Source organism: Oncorhynchus gorbuscha, linkage group LG11 (genome assembly GCF_021184085.1).
Source record: "Oncorhynchus gorbuscha isolate QuinsamMale2020 ecotype Even-year linkage group LG11, OgorEven_v1.0, whole genome shotgun sequence".
Classification (NCBI taxonomy): domain Eukaryota; kingdom Metazoa; phylum Chordata; class Actinopteri; order Salmoniformes; family Salmonidae; genus Oncorhynchus; species Oncorhynchus gorbuscha.
In genome coordinates, this window is record NC_060183.1 from 27,816,705 (window position 1) to 27,834,274 (window position 17,570).

The 17,570-nt window shown below is 43.6% G+C and overlaps 1 protein-coding gene across 3 annotated transcripts in view; it reads left to right on the plus strand.

Moving 5' to 3' along the window:
- Positions 1–17,570, plus strand: part of LOC124048435 (V-type proton ATPase 116 kDa subunit a1-like) — a 35,371-nt gene that overhangs the window by 14,369 nt on the left and 3,432 nt on the right. For 2 of the 3 annotated variants that reach the window (XM_046369218.1, XM_046369219.1), the window contains exons 10-21: positions 2,601–2,813; positions 3,600–3,750; positions 4,048–4,187; positions 4,739–4,902; positions 6,471–6,561; positions 6,712–6,830; positions 6,985–7,201; positions 7,306–7,413; positions 8,011–8,208; positions 9,441–9,458; positions 11,022–11,139; positions 11,510–11,681. In XM_046369218.1, coding sequence (XP_046225174.1) covers positions 2,601–2,813; positions 3,600–3,750; positions 4,048–4,187; positions 4,739–4,902; positions 6,471–6,561; positions 6,712–6,830; positions 6,985–7,201; positions 7,306–7,413; positions 8,011–8,208; positions 9,441–9,458; positions 11,022–11,139; positions 11,510–11,681 — 1,709 coding nt within the window. The remainder of the gene's footprint in view (positions 1–2,600; positions 2,814–3,599; positions 3,751–4,047; positions 4,188–4,738; positions 4,903–6,470; positions 6,562–6,711; positions 6,831–6,984; positions 7,202–7,305; positions 7,414–8,010; positions 8,209–9,440; positions 9,459–11,021; positions 11,140–11,509; positions 11,682–17,570) is intronic. The other variant, XM_046369220.1, reaches the window with a different exon arrangement.

A 17,570-nucleotide genomic window follows, 5' to 3' on the forward strand; every position in this document is an offset into this window, starting at 1 on the left:
CTCTGAGTACATGTCCTGGTAATCCGTCTGTGCAGTCTTCAGTGTTGCTTCAGTGTTGCTTGCCTCAAAGCGAGCATAAAAGGCATTTAGCTCGTCTGGTAGGCTCGCATCACTGGACAGCTCGCGGCTGGGTTTTCCATTGTATTCCGTAATAGTTTGCAAGCCCTGAGTGTTAGAGCCGGTGTAGTAGGATTCAATCTTTGTCTTGTATCGACGCTTTGCCTGTTTGATGGTTCGTCTGAGGGCATAGTGGGATTTCTTAAAAGCGTCCAGATTAGTGTCCCGCTCCTTGAAAGCGACAGCTCTAGCCTTTAGCTCTTGCAGATGTTGCCTGTAATCCAAAGCTTCTGGTTGGGATATGTACATACGGTCATAGTAGGTACGACGTCGTCGATGCACTTATTGACGAAGCCGATGAGGTAGTATACTCCTCAATGACATTGGATGAATCCCAGAACATATTCCAGTCTGTGCTAGCAAAACAGTCCAGTAGCGTAGCATCCATGTCATCTGACCACTTCCGTATTGAGCGATTCACTGGTACTTGCTGCTTTAGTTTTTGCTTGTAAGCAGGAAAACTTGGAGAATAGAATTATGGTCAGATTTGCCAAATGGAGGGCGAGGGAGAGCTTTGTACGCGTCTCTGTGTGTGGAGTAAAGGTGGCCTAGAGTTTTTTTTCTCTGGTTGCTCATGTGACATGCTGATAGAAACTAGGCAAAACAGATTTAAGTTTGCCTGCGTTAAAGTCCCCGGCCACTAGGAGTGCTGCGTCTGCATGAGCATTTTCTTGTTTTCTTATGGCCTTATACAGCTAGTTGAGTGCGGTCTTAGTGCCAGCATCGGTTTGTGGTGGTAAATAGACGGCCGGAATAATATAGATGAAAACTCACTTTGTAGATAGTGTAGTAGAGGAAAACCTGGTTCAATTTGCTTTCTAACGTTGACCTTTCAGCAGGACAATAACCTAAAACACAAGGCCAAATATACACTGGAGTTGCTTACCAAGACGACATTGAATGGCTCTGAGTGGCCTAGTTACAGTTTTGACTCAAATCTCCTTGAAAATCTATAGCAAGACTGGAAAATGGCTGTCTAGCAACAATCAACAACCAACTTGACAGCGCTTGAAGAATTATAAAAGTATAATGTGCAGAAAATTTGCTAACGTTCTAAAAACATGTTTTCACTTTGTCGTCGTGGGGTATTGTGTCTAGGTGGGTGAGAAAAATGATCTATCTAATCCATTTTGAATTCCAGATGTAACACAACAAAATGTGGAATAAGTCAAGGAGTGTGAATACTTTCTGAAGGCACTGTATGATTGTATGATTGGAGTTCCATCCAATCAGGGCCCATGAACTGTCCCAAATGGTTTGTTCCTGCCTGACTACGTTGCAGACGCCTGCATATCAAATAACCACATCATACGATACAGCAATATGATGCCCGACTATGCAGTCGATGGTGTGGCGCGTAACGATAGGTTGATGCGATGCAATGTCTTTCAGGTAGGAACGCCACCCTTCACTGTTGCAAGTGAGGAAGTTACCCAGTTACCCCTTGTTCCGTTCTCAGGCTTGCGTTTGCCAATACGTCATTCTTGTTACACAGGGCTTTTGTGTTTGTGTGACAGTGTTGCATGCTAATCAACAGCATATACAATGGCAATCATAAATTGTCCCGGAAAGCACATTTCTATGTGTGTGCTTGTGTTACACAGTCCCTTGATACTGTTGGTTTAAGTCGCACAATGTTCTCGATGTTGGGATGTGCACATGTGCAGTATCTCAGTACTAGTCGGTAGAGGTCTTTCACTTCGTATAACAAGAATTGTGTTGAACTCTATCCTTATAAAAAAAATAATGTGGTTCTACTTGAAAGGGAAGACTCCCTCTGTCCTCCTCTAACAATGCCCTCCAGGGGATTAACCGTGCGCAAGCTTTTAAAAATAAATTAAATCTTAGTGGCCGTGTCCGAAATCTGTTTTTCCTACTACTTACTAAAACGACATACTGTTTAGTCAAAGTTAATACAGTAAGCAAAAAATATCAACATACTCGGCTCACCCTTCCTAAGAATGCGTCGTCTAATGTGCAATTTCATTGATACCCGCTATTTGCTCACTTGGTTACAGTGTGTCCCCTTCTCATTATCAGCTGACTATCATCTGTTGTCAAACACATGTGCCTGGAAAGACGATTATTTTCCTCAAAAGTGTGCAGCAAATTGTACTAGATGAAAAGCCGAAGTGAGTATAACATCCTGGAATTTAAAGCATACTCGATTTTGGAAATGTCATATACTATAAAACGTAATATTTTCGCATACCTAAAATGGCTACTATTTAGAACGCAAGTATGGGTATTTGGACATGGTCTATGTCTGAACCATCTGAGGCCTGAAGACTTGCTTTAGCTCCCCTGAGATAATACCAACTACCTAGGCTTAGCTAACACCATCTTGTTGTCTGTGCAGGTCCAAAACCAGATATTTAATCATTAAACTGCACCAACGACCTGAAGACCTGCGTTAGCTCCCCCGAAATAATACCTAGGCTTTAGCTCAACGGGCTAACAAAACCCTCTTTTCTCCCGTGCAGGTGCTGAACCAGACAGAGGACCACAGACAGAGGGTGCTCCAGGCTGCAGCCAAGACCATGAGGGTGTGGTTCATCAAGGTGAGGAAGATGAAGGCCATTTACCACACGCTGAACCTGTGCAACATCGACGTCACCCAGAAGTGCCTGATCGCCGAGGTGTGGTGCCCTGTATCCGACCTGGACTCCATCCAGTTCGCCCTGCGCCGAGGAACGGTGAGTCGGGTCTGCAAATCAGAAGGATTAGAGCTCTGAGGCAGGAACCTCCCTTTAGTTCATTACCTCACTTCCTGTTGTTATTTTGATGAGGAGAATTCGGAATTTAATACAAGGCGACGATAAAGTATGAAGTACTTTGCATTCTTTATAACCACCATAGAATTTGAGTCGAATAGAAATACTTGGAATTGGACAGTAATCATAAAAAGGGAGAAATTATATTGCTAGATATTAAATACATACAGATTGTCATTGTGCAATCTGTTTTGCCAGGCAAACTAAACTAACAACACGCACAATTTTCACCAGTTCACCCAGAGGTCTATGGAATGTACTCTTTCTGTGCCCTGTTCTTATCTAGAGCTAAATGAAATTACAGGAATAGGCAAACGTTGATGTAATGTTATCATGTAGCCAAATACAACAGTGCTTCTGCCCAGTCTTTGGTCTGCAGAACTGACCTGGGGTCTGTTCCTTCTCCCATTACTCATTGGTCTAAGTGATGTGGCAACCTCCTCACTGAGTTATCTGAAAATATGAAAATGGTGTTTGTGCATTGGCTGTATCAGGTTTGTAATGGGCTTGCGAAGGTGAATTGGCATTTGTCAGGTAATTCTGGTAAAGGGTGAAGTTTCCCCTAGATGCTGATCTTGGGTCAGATTTGCATTTTCCTTACTAATGATTAAGGTTAGGATTGGGGGAGGGGAACCTGATCCTAGAGTTGTACCTAGGGCAAACTTCACCCCATAGCAGTGACTTATTGTGGATTGGTGTGTTTTACAGGAGAGGAGTGGCTCCACAGTGCCCTCCATTCTCAACAGGATGACCACCAAGCAGACTCCGCCCACCTTCAACAAGACCAATAAGTTCACCTCTGGATTCCAGAACATCGTGGACGCTTACGGGATCGGAAATTACCGGGAGATTAACCCAGGTGACAGACAAGTCTACACTGTGTGCCTCTGTGTTGTTGTTGTTGTGTCTTTCTGTCGTTGTTGTTGTGTCTATGTATGCTGTTGTGTCTTCGTGTGTTGTTTTGTCTGTCTGTTTTGTTGTGTCTACATAACTGTTATGTCTCTGTGTGTTTTGTGTCTTGTGTTTCTTTGTCTCTTGTCTTGTTTTGTCTCTTGTGTTGTTCGAGTCTCTATCTGTATCTTGTTGTTGTTTTCCCCTATGCCATTGTGTTGTACTGTCCACTGCGATGTGTCTTATTGTGTGCTCCTTCCTACAGCACCGTACACCATCATCACTTTCCCTTTCCTGTTTGCCGTCATGTTCGGGGACATGGGTCACGGTGTGCTGATGACCTGCGCCGCCCTCTACCTGGTCATCCGAGAGAGCCGCATCCTCTCCCAGAAGACTGACAACGAGGTACGTCCCACCAAGAGCGCCGATGACATTGTGTGCTTCTCCTTTCTCCTGAAGTGTGCAAACTACTTCTCACAAACCTAAAAGCATTGGATTGGGGAATGAATGGGCCAGGGGAAGTTTCCACCATGTTTCTTATTACACTTAGTTCCTTTAAAGTCAGTGAAGGGATGTGAGCAAGTGCACACTTTGGGAGGAAGGAGATAATTAGGCCAATGTATTGTAGATTTAATTTGGCAAACTATCCTCTCTTGTACAGTAGGCTACTTAACTTGGGGCAATTTAAGTAATGTTTTAGTGTTTGGTGTAGTTGAGTGTTGAATGATGGCTGGTACAGGATGCAGACATTCTTTACCCGGTGAGGCCTGGGTCGTGTTCATTAGGGTACGCAACAGAAAACATTTTCCAATGTTTTACGAAGGGAAATTAAAATTAGTGTTTCTTATTGGACTGGTCTACGTTTTCCCTCTCTGTCTGTTTTTTCCTTTCTGTGCCAATGAACATGACCCAGGCCAGTGCTCCAATGTGTGTTCATACTCTCCCTGCCCTGGCAGATGTTCAACATGGTATTCGCTGGACGCTACATCATCCTGCTGATGGGAATCTTCTCTGTCTACACCGGTATCATCTACAACGATTGCTTTTCCAAATCCCTCAACATGTTTGGCTCCGGTTGGAGTGTCCGGCCCATGTTCAGCCCCAAGGGAGCCAACTGGACGTAAGTTATCCGTCAGTTAACTGTCCAACCTATAAACCAACCAATAACCAACCAATCACTCACGCGACTGCGCGACAGCCAATTGGGAGAAGGCCGTTCTTGGTAACAAGCTTTGACATTAGCTAACAACAAAAGGATACACCCACCACGGGAGATTTCAACAGCATGATTGCTGTTTAACATATTGTAAAAAACTTTCATTCCAGTTAATGTAGTAGCAGGGTTTTTCCACGAAAGGTGTCCTTTTTGTGTAGTATAACTTGGTGAAAACATTTTAATTCACCTCATTTTAACACTGTCATGACAATCGGATGTTAAACTCGTCTGAAGTTGGTAACACTGATGTGCCAACTTCTGTCTGTAGCATTGGAACTGTTTGAGATACAAACTAATATGACCCCACTATGGAAAAGGGAGACATTGCTCCGTTTTTCTCAATGACCCCCACATGTGTCATGGGACTCGTCTGAAGGTAACCCATACAAACAAATGGAAGTATGGAGGTGGTTTTGTGGCAACAAAAATAAGGGGTTAAATATGTTTCCAAAAAAACTAAAATATTCCCTGAGCTTTCTTATATCGCCTAGATATAGGAAAGACACTTCAAAACCTTATTCCTTATGATTTATTTTTTAACGGTCTTTTTTGCCATTTATGAATGTTTAATTCAATGCATTTCTAGGCGCTGTAGTATTAAAGGCCAAGTTCAAAATTGTATCATATTTTTTTGTTGTTCTTGTATTTTACCCCAATTATCTCCCCGATTACGATCTTGTCTCATCGCTGCAACTCCTCAACGGGCTCAGGAGGCGAAGGTTAAGTCATGCATCCTCCGAAACCTGACCCGCCAAACCGCGCTTCTTTACATCCACCCACCTTAATCCGGAAGCCAGCCGCACCAATGTGTCGGAGGAAACACTGTTCAACTGACGACGAGGTCAGCCTGCAGGCGCCCGGCCCGCGCTAGAGCGCAATGAGCCAAGAAAAGCCCTCCCGGCCAAACCCTCTCCTAACCTGGATGATGCTGGGCCAATTGTGCTCCTCCCTGTGGGACTCCCGGTCACAGCCGGTTGTGATACGTCTTGGGATCAAACCCAGGTCTGTAGTGACTCCTCTAGCACTGTGAAGCAGTGCTTTAGACCACTACACCACTTGGAAGACCATCAAATTGTTTTTTAATATATATTTTTAATACCTAAAGGGGTCTTAAAATTCCAAATCAAATTGCTAAATGATCCATAGTATGACCATCTTAAAATAATTCCATATGTTAGCTTAGTACCCCCAACGGCTTCGACTTTTAGAGTTTAAAATCTTCAGAGAAGTCACAGTGAGTGTACAGAGGGACATTTAGCAAGTCTTTATTTATTTATATACAAAATCTGATTTATTGAATGTTCCATCTTGGGTATATTACAGGGCACTTCATTTATTATACCAGGCTTTTTTAAATCTAATATTGGTGCACTTTCCAGCAATGCATACTAGAAACCCCCTTATGTATACTGTCTGTCAATGATGGCATCGCTCTGCAAATTGTTCACTTCAATTGTCTATAATATATCTAGGTTTGAAACTCTCAATGAAAATAAGGTGCTGCAGCTGGACCCAGCTGTGCCGGGTGTCTTCAATGGCCCCTATCCACTGGGTATAGACCCGGTAAGTCTGTCTGCCCAGTCAGTCGGTCTGTCTGAACTGTTATATTGTCCATCCCTCTGTCTCTCTGTGTCTGTCTATCTGTCTGCACTTACCGGGAGTCATCTCGACAATGAGAGCTCTGAATCTACGCCTCTTCTTTGTGATCTTCAGATCTGGAACATTGCCACCAACAAGTTGACCTTCCTTAACTCCTTCAAGATGAAGATGTCTGTGATCCTGGGAGTGATCCACATGATGTTTGGCGTCTCTCTCAGCCTGTTCAACCACCTGTACGTACCCCTCTGTGTTTAATGCTGTAGGTGGTCTGGATGTCCGTTTTGACCTTTAACCTGTAAACCGGAGCGCCAAAGACAAATGGTAATGGTCAATAATGTTATTCTCTTCTCCTCTTCTCATATCTTCTGTTCTCTTACTGTGGGCCAGGTACTTCAAGAAGCCCCTGAACATCTTCCTGGGCTTCATCCCTGAGATTGTCTTCATGGCCAGCCTGTTCGGCTACCTCATCATCCTGGTCTTCTACAAGTGGACGGCCTACGACGCTTTCACCTCCAAGGACGCGCCCAGCCTCCTCATTGCCTTCATCAACATGTGTCTCTTCAACTACGGCGACGTCACCAATAAGCCTCTCTACCGGGGACAGGTGTGACCGGGGGACCCTTCCCTCCCTCCATGCCTCTGTCGCTGATAAGGCTCCATGTCCCCAAAATGTTGTCTGTTAACGTTCTCTCTGTTTTGAATCTATAGATGGGGATCCAGATTGTTTTGGTGCTGATTGCCCTTGCATGTGTTCCCTGTATGCTGATAGTGAAAACTATGGTGCTTCGGCGCCAGCACCTATGGAAAAAGCACCTGGTATGTTCATCAGATCTAACCTTTATCCTTTACGACTCTAGTTGATTACCTGTTTTTGAGAACCTGTTGTCGTTTTCTTTCGCTTTTTTTCGTGGCCTTTCGTTTCTATGGACTGTATGTTGTATTTCTGTAATGTTGTGCTTGGTTGTGTTTTGCCATACAATGATGCTTAAAGCATGCCTTGGAAAATCTGTGAAGTAAAACAAGTATATTTACTTTGCTATATTTTGATAAAAGATTACAAAGAGATTAGAAATAATTTAGCTGCATGTAAAAAATATTTATTTCGTTATTTGATTAACACAGGGCTAGCTTTGCTTGTTTGGCATATTAGTGGCACCTAACAAGTCTCCAATTTGTACAATATTCCCCATAATTTTAAATATTTGACATATATTTAACATGTCTTTTTTTCCATATATTTTACATGTATTTTGCATACATGATTAACATTTTTACATGTATTTTACATATATTTTACATATATTTTTTTTATATCAATCTGCTTGTTGGGTGCCCCCCTAAGTGCCAAACGCAAACATAACACCCCAAGGCGTGCTTTAAGCCAGACACAGATCTTGTGGCTTTTGTATCTAGTCACAGAAGAGGGAAGAATGCCCTGCAGAGAATCTAGAGCAATCTTTAGAGCAAACAGGCGTGTCCTCATCAACCGGACTCACCCAACAGGGCACACAGAAATTCGGAGGGGTGCGGGTGGGCAACGGGCCCACGGAGGACGAAGCTGGTATCATGGACCACGACGCGCTCTCACAGCACTCTGAGGACGGAGACGAGGTGAGCCAAGGGGTTTAACTGACCACGTACCTTTCTGACATTTTGGCTATGAAGTACCATCATTTCAGACTGAAAGTTCATTCCAAAAAAAATATCTATCATCTGATTTACTCTCAGCTTAGAATAGAATCGAATATCTTCCCACTTCGGACCTTTCTTCTAAAACATGTATTATGGCTTTTCTTTCTCCCTTTCAAACGTTGTATCTCTTTCTCATTAGAAAGCACTTCGTTCCCCTCTCTCCTTTGAAATCATCCCGTTCTTTATCACATCGTTTAAGACCTCTCGTTCATAGCTACAGTATAGCTCTTCCTCTGGATCTTTCTCTCAAACCATTTGAAACCCTTTAAAGGAATGAGTCTGGTGGACCTTTGTACGGAATTTTTGGTATCTTTCTAGACTACAGCACGTACTGCCTCACTCTATTCCTTATGCAGCAATGACTTGCTATAACCTGTCGCAGCTACATAAAACCCATTAATGTACCCTCACTACGTAGCTTCGTTATCCTCCTAGACGTGTGTTTCAAATAGCAGCGCTTCTTTCTGTGTGTTATTGAGTGAAGGTGGGGGGGGGGGTACAAGTGAGGGCAGGGGGGATGGAATGGAAGAGATAAGAAATGGATTTTCTGTTTCACAGTGGGTTCAGAAAAGTAAACAGTGAGGTGATTTTGCATGAGAACCAGCCTCAGTGAGTCATTGCATCAGGGAATGGAATTTGGAAAATATTGTTTCTGAGTCAGAGGTTCTGGGGTTTTTCATGTAGGCCTAATGTTACATTATATATCCTGGTAAGAGGTTTGTTTTTACAGAGAAAGTGTATTTGATAGTCCAATAAGAGTATACTTTGATGATTTCTTATGAAGAGGTTTGTATGTTTACAAAACAATTGCTGGCTTGTTTTGTAATACAAACTACGACTACTATGAAATGTGATCATGTACTGTGTCCAAGATGACATAATTTCATTGTGGGTGTTGGGAGCATCTTTTAAAGTAATCATTCACTGGAAGTCCAACCAGACATTCTCTGGCACCTCTTCTGAAAGTTTAAACATTTAGCAAAATGCTGGATTAACTAAAACTGTTATTATGTTGTCGCAAAGAGCCATAGAACGTTATGTAATGCATGCTATTCATTTTTTTTGTGATCATCTTTTGCCATCATGGTAGTCATATAACAAATTGCTTCCTGAACCCTGCCACTAACCTTTGACCTCTGCTTACTTTCAAGCATGCAGAGGAGGAACCGGTAAGAGCCAGGCCGTGCATCCCGGCATGCTGTGCATCTGCCTGTCCCCAATGACAGTATTCTGCGCCCTGTCTGTTTACCCAACCTGCCTACCTACCCACTCTCTGTCAACCACCCAAGAATGACATGTGTGTGCATCAAATCAAATCAAAGTTTATTTGTCACGTGCGCCGAATACAACAGGTGTAGCACTTAATGTGAAGTGCTTACTTACAGGCTCTAACCAATAGTGCAAAAAAGGTATTAGGTGAACAGTAGGTAAGTAAAGAAATAAAAACAACAGTAAAAAGACAGTGAAAAACAGTAGCCAGGCTACATACAGTAGTGAGGCTATATACAGTAGTGAGGCTGTAAAAGTAGTGAGGCTATAAAAGTAGCAAGGTTACATACAGACACCGGTTAGTCAGGCGGATTGAGGTAGTATGTACATGTAGATATGGTTAAAGTGACTATGCATATATGATGAACAGAGAGTAGCAGTAGCGTAAAGAGGGGTTGGCGGGTGGTGGGTGGCGGGACAGCGTGTGTGTGTGTGTGTGTGTGTGTGTGTGTGTGTGTGTGTGTGTGTGTGTGTGTGTGTGTGTGTGTGTGTGTGTGTGTGTGTGTGTGTGTGTGTGTGTGTGTGTGTGTGTGTGTGTGTGTGTGTGCGTGTGCGTGTGTGTGTGTGTGTGTGTGTGTGTGTGTGTGTGTGTGTGTGTGTGTGTGTGTGTGTGTGTGTGTGTGTGTGTGTAGCAAGGCAAGTCTATCAAAAACCAGTTTTGATTGGATTCCCTTTCATTAACTAACATTTACCATCTGATTGCTCACTTTTTCTTTTTCTCTGCATCTCCTTTCTCACCAATCCTCAGTCCATCCATCCCCACCAATGTGCATTGAGATATCAAAAAGGCATGATTTTACTGTTGCTGTAATGTTTTGCTATTGATATCTGGAGGTTGGATGAAAACCAATATCCGAGCTATTCAGCTTCTTACATTTGCCATTGCAACATGTACTGTGCAGTAGTGTTGTTTTTCTTAGCGAATCACGTTGGAAGCCCTTTTCAAGTAGAACAATGAGAGCCAGCGCTGGCTTTTCCGTGAACTGTGAGCGGATCGAAGGACAAAAGAGAGGGATGGAAAAAGGAAGCCTTGCCCTTGCCAAGCTAAACTGAATGATTTTGATTCTCATGTTTTTCACATCTCATACGCAAGGGAAGAAAACCACATTACCGGTAGTTGTGGATAGATTAGATAAAGCAACCTCTTGAGGTACAATTCACTCAGTATGGAATTACAGCATACTTACAGTCAACTGTAAAGTGAATTTGAACAGCACCAGCCAGAGTCATGTTCAGCAGGGCACACTGTAACAAAACCTTTTTGCAATGGAAAACAAACATGTTTTTATTAGACAAGCTCAGGTGGTACCTCCCTGTTTCTTTCCTTTTTACTCTCTTTCAAATCCTTTTTTTTCTGTGTAGCTTCCATCGGAATGGCAGTAGGTCTTAGTGTACATGCTGTTCCAATGGAAGGAGCATTGATCTTAGAACACATCCCTGATGAGCACCTCCTCTCTCTGCAGTTTGACTTTGGAGATGTGGCGGTCCACCAGGCCATCCACACCATAGAATACTGCCTGGGCTGCATCTCCAACACTGCCTCCTACCTGCGACTCTGGGCCCTCAGTCTGGCCCATGCACGTGAGTGTTATCCACACACTGCACACACACACTACACACAGGTGAATACACTGTGCACGTGCATGTAACTACGTACTCTGTGCACCTAGAAATACATGTGCGCGCGCACACACAACGAGTAGGCACGCACTCATAACACAAGCATAGTGCACATGCAATACGGTTCTTTTCTATCTCTCACTTACTCAATCATGCACATACTACATGGCAAGAGGGTTGACACTAATTGGTGGATAACGACCTACTGGTGGAATGGACGCCTTACAACGCTCACTTCTCACCCCCTATCTCCCGTCTGTCTCTTTCTACCTCTCTTTCCCCTTTCTATCTTTCTTTTTTTCTTTCCTTCTTTCTCTCTCTCTATCCACAGAGCTGTCGGAGGTGCTTTGGACGATGGTGATGCACCTGGGCCTATCCTCCAGGAGCGGAGGCGGCTTCTTCGGCCTGTCAATCATCTTCGCGGCCTTCGCCATGCTCACCGTGTGCATCCTGCTCATCATGGAAGGCCTGTCCGCCTTCCTGCACGCGCTCCGTCTCCACTGGTGAGTCTCAAACACGCACGTACGTACACACTACACATACAGTGCCTTCAGAAAGTATTCTTACCCTTTCACTTATTACACATTTATGATTGTGTTACAGCCTGAATTCAAAATTGATTAAATTGTTTGTTTCCCCCCTCTCACCCATCTACACACAATACCCCATAATGACAAAGTGAAAACTTGTTTTTAGAGATTTTAGCAAATTGATTGAAAATGAAATACAGAAATATTCACACCCCTGAGTCAATACTTTGTAGAAGCAATACTTTGTAGCGTCTTTCTGGGTGCGTCTCTAAGAACTTTCCACACCTGCCCATTATTCTTTTCATAATTCTTCAAGCTCTGTCATATTGGTTGTTGATCATTGCGAGACAACAATTTTTTCAGGTTTTGACACAGATTTTCAAGTAGATTTCAATTAAAACTGTAACTCAGCCACTCAAGAACATTCACTGTCTTCTTCGTAAGCAACTCCAGTGTAGATTTTGCCTTGTGTTTTAGGTTATTGTCCTTCTGAAAGGTTCATTCATTTCCCAGTGTCTGGTGGAAAGCAGACTGAACCAAGTTTTCCTCTAGGATTTTGCCTGTGCTTCACTCCATTCCATGTATTTTTTATTCTGAAACACTCACCAGTCCTAAACGATTACAAGCATACTGATAACATGATGCAGCCACCACTATGCTTGAAAATATAGAGATTTGTACTCAGTAATGTATCCTATTGGATTTTTTTTTTTTTGCAGTATTACTTTAGTGCCTTGTTGCAAACAGGATGCATATTTAGGAATATTTTATTCTGTAAAAGCTTCCTTCTTTTGACTCAGTCATTTTGGTTAGAATTGTGGAGTAACTACAATGTTGTTGATCCATCCTCAGTTTCCTCCTATCACAGCCATTCAACTCTGTAACTGTTTTAAAGTCAACTTTGACCTCATGGAGAAATCCCTGAGCGGTTTCTTTCCTCTCCAGCAACTGAGTTAGGAAGGACGCCAGTGTCTTTGTAGTGACTAGGTGTATTGATACACCATCCAAAGTGTAATTAATAACTTCACCATGCTCAAAAGGAATATTCAATGTCTGTCTTTTTTTTACCCATCTACTAATAGGTGCCCCTCTTTTGCAAAAACCTCCCTGGTCTTTGTGGTCGAATCTGTGTTTGAAATTCACTGCTCGACTGAGGGACTTTACAGATATGAGGTAGCCATTCAAAAATCATGTTAAACACTATTATTGCCCACAGAGTGAAACCATGCAACTTATTTTGTGACGTGTTAAGTAAATGTGTTGATACTTTCTGAAGACACTCTACGTCTGCATACACACACATTACACACGCTCACAGACACCCCCCCCCCCCACACACACACACACACACATTACATTACACACACACACACACATTACACACGCTCACAGACACCCAAACACACACACACATTACACACGCTCACAGACACCCCCACACACACACATTACACACACACACATTACACACACACACACATTACACACACACACATTACACACGCTCACAGACACCCACACACACACACACATTACACACGCTCACAGACACCCACACACACATTACACACGCTCACAGACACCAACACACACACATTACACACGCTCACAGACACCCACACACACACATTACACACGCTCACAGACACCCACACACACACATTACACACGCTCACAGACACCCACACACACACATTACACACGCTCACAGACACTCACACACACACACGTGTACACACACACGTGTACACACACACTTACAGTCCACACACACACACACACACACACACACACACACACACACACACACACACACACACACACACACACACACACACACACACACACACACACACACACACACACACACACACACACACACACACACACACACACAATGACAGACTCTGTATACTGTATCCATGGCCCTGCGCAACCTCCAAATTGATGCTGTTCAGATCCCTTGGGATCTGCTCATCTGTTTTCGTGTAAACTCACAGGAGAACACACATGGTCGGGAGGTGGAGTGTGGAATGTGATGGGTAAAGACTCACGGAGTGAATCCAGTGCCTTAGCAGAGGGGAGTGTGCCACTGACTGATGATCCAGTTCACAGCCCCCACAGTCTATCTTGTCTGCATCCCAAATGGTACCCTATTCCCTACATAATCCACTACTTTTGACCAAGGTCCATGTGTCAGGAATAGGGTACCATTTGGGATGCAGACTAACTGTCCAGTCTTCATGCGATACTCCATTTTTCACTTTCTCCAAAGTGTCCTTTTCCCCCTGAGTTTTCCAGTGCTCGAGGTCATGTGGAAAAATAGCTCTGCGCAGTGTAACCAAATAGACATATACTGTAGGTAGACAGGCGAGAGGTGATAATTTTAAGAATTGGAAAACTAAATAAACAAAAAACTCACTATCATTATTTTTTACTTTGTTAGTGGTCTATCTTTCTTAGGTAAAGGTTTTTGGCATGTTACGTATAGAGTTGGGTTTATTTTCTTAAAACCTTCCTCGTCTGGCACTTGCTATTAAGCACTAATGACCATCTTACCTCATGGTTGTGAAATGAGGTATAGGAAAGTGTGTTTTTGATGGATGCCAGTATAAGCCTAATGTCTTACGCCTGCTTGCCTGCCTTTGTACTGTCGTCTGTCAGTGTTGGAATGGTGCAGTGCCATACCGCTCTCTCTCCCAAACATCAGTCAGTCTATCAGCTCCTCAAAATGGCCTCCAGGGAAATGCTATGTAGACCACCTCACATAAGTAAAGTGTGCATTCAAAATGGCAACCTATTTCCTATAGTGCACTACTTTTGACCAGGGCCCAGCTAAATATATGTTTTGTTTTTCTGTGTTTTGTATCATATTGTACAACAGCTGATGAATATATATATATATATATATATATATATATATTGTAAATGAAACTGAAAACGATCTGTTATTGGCAGAGAGGTTTGGAACTCTCTTTTTATTGGTCTATTAACTCATTTACCTGGGGATGTCACCGGGCAGACCAAAACTCTATCCCACTAAAACAGGTTGAAATTTCAGGCGGTCTTTTCAAACAGCTCTTACACTAAAATGGCATTATCATAATTTTCACAATTTCACAGTATTATTCCAACATCATAGTGTGGAAATATACTGTAAATAAAACACAGGAAAATTAAGTCATTGACTGCATTGGGCCTTTAAATGCGGCCCTCTCAACTCTGACAGCTAAATATTTGCTGTGGCGGTGGGACATTCCTTGGCACTTCCCGTGCTTCCCTCGTATGGCTGTCAGCTGAGGCCGGAGAGGAGGAGCGGGAATTGGGAATCCACTCTTTGTTTTTTCAATGCATCAAGACATCAGGTTGCGTTCCAAATGGCACCCTATTCCCTACATAGTGCTCTGCAGTACTTATGACCAGGGCCCATAGGTCTTTGGTCAAAAATTGTGCACTATATAAGGAATATGATGCCATTTGGGACACAGCCCAGAAAGAGTGACTATACCAGAGCCTGACTTTGTTCGATTATCTCTGAAGTTTCTCACCTTGGCTTTCGGTAACTTGACTGAACATAAAAATAAATGTAAAAATTAAAAACTTGACTGAACATGTAAACATTGAAGTGAACTTTTAAATTGTTCAGCAGAGGAGGATAGAAAAATTGAGTTTTTGGGTGCACTATGTAAAGGTGGTCAGTGTCACATTGGTCTGGGTTTACAGATGATTCTGACAATAACGTCCATAGCCCATATCATTCGAAGCATGCACCATTGATGTTTCTGGTCCTGGTGCCATATGAAAAATACCACAAACCTCCAAGATGATCTTATTTGAGAATAAATGTAATCTCTCATAATGAATTGGTTGTTCCAGTTCCAGTGTAGATGAGGACGGGAATGTTAAGACGTGAAGGTCATCTGCCTCTGGATGCTGTGTAGAGTACCTTATGATAAGCTGTAGACCACACTATCTATCAAGAGAGTTCTCATCTATATTATTCTTAGTCGTCTTTTTACCACCACAAACCGATGCTGGCACTAAGAACGCACTCAACGAGCTGTATAAGGCCATAAGCAAACAAGAAAATGCTCACCCAGAAGTGTTGGTCCTAGTGACCGGGCACTTCAATGCAGGAATACTTAAAACGTTTTACCTGATTACTACCAGGTTGTCACATGTGCAACCAGAGGAAAAAAACTCTACACCACCTTACCTCCACACACAGAGACGCTAACAAAGCTCTCCCTTGCCCCCCATATGGCAAATCTGACCATAATTATATCCTCCAAGTTTTCCTGCTTACAAGCAAAAACTAAAGCAGGAAGTACCAGTGACTCGCTCAATACGGAAGTGGTCAGATGACATGGATGCTATGCTACAGGACTGTTTTGCTAGCACAGACTGGAATATGTTCTGGGATTCATCCAATGTCATTGAGGAGTATACCACCTCATCGGCTTCGTCAATAAGTGCATCGACGACGTCGTCCCCACAGTTACCGAAACAAACATATCCCAACCAAAAGCTATGGATTACAGGCAACATCCGCATCGAGCAAAAGGCTAGAGCTGCCGCTTTCAAGGAGCGGGAAACTAATCCGGACGTTTATAAGACCTCAGACGAACCATCAAACAGGCAAAGCGTCAATACAGGATTAAGATGTAATCCTACTACACCGGCCCTGACACTCCTCGGATGTGGCAGGGCTTGAAAACTATTTCGGACTACAAAGAGAAACCGGGACGTGAGCTGCCCAGTGACACGAGCCTACCAGACGAGCTAAATGCCTTTTATGCTCGCTTCGAGGCAAGCAACACTGAAGCATGTATGAGAGCACCAGCTGTTGCGGACGACTGTGTGATGGTAGCCGATGTGAGCAAGACCTTTAAACAGGTCAACAGGTCAGGTTTAAACAGCCGCGGGGCCAAACGGATTACCAGGACATGTACTCAGAGCATGCGTGGATCAACTGGCAAGTGTCTTCACTGATATTTTTAACCTCTCCTTGACCGAATCTGTAATACCTACATGTTTCAAGCAGAACACCATAGTCCCTGTCCCCATGGAAGCGAAGGTAACCTGCCTAAATGATTATCGCCCCGTAGCACTCACGTCGGTAGCCATGAAGTGCTTTGAAATGCTGGTCATGGCTCACATCAACAGCATCATCTCGGATACCCTAGACCCACTCCCATTCACATACCGCCCCAACAGATCCACAGATGACGCAATTTCAATCACACTCCACATTGCCCTTTCCCACCTGGACAGAAGGAACACCTATGTGAGAATGCTGTTCATTGACTACAGCTCAGCGTTCAACACCATAGTGCCCACAAAGCTCATCACTAAGCTAAGGACTCCGTGACTAAACACCTCCCTCTGCAACTGGATCCTGGACTTCCTGACGTGCTTATCCCCAACACTTGGGCCCCTCAGAGGTGTGTGCTCAGTCCCCTCCTGTACTCCCTGTTCACCCACGACTGCTTGGCCAAACGCGACTCTAACACCATCATTAAGTTTGCTGACGACACAACAGTGGTCGCCCTGATCACCGATAACGATGAGACAGCCTATAGGGATGAGGTCAGAGACCTGGCAGTGTGGTGCCAGGACAACAACCTCTCCCTCAATGTGAGCAAGACAAAGGAGCTGATTATGGACTACAGGAAAAGGTGGGACGAACAGGCACATCGACGGAGCTGTAGTGGAGCAGGTTGAGAGTTCTTTGGTGTCCACATCACTAACGAACTATCATTGTCCAAACACAGCAACACAGTCCTGAAGAGGGCACAACAACACATTTGCCCCCTCAGGAGACAGAAAATATTTGGGATGGGTCCCCAGATCCTCAAGAAG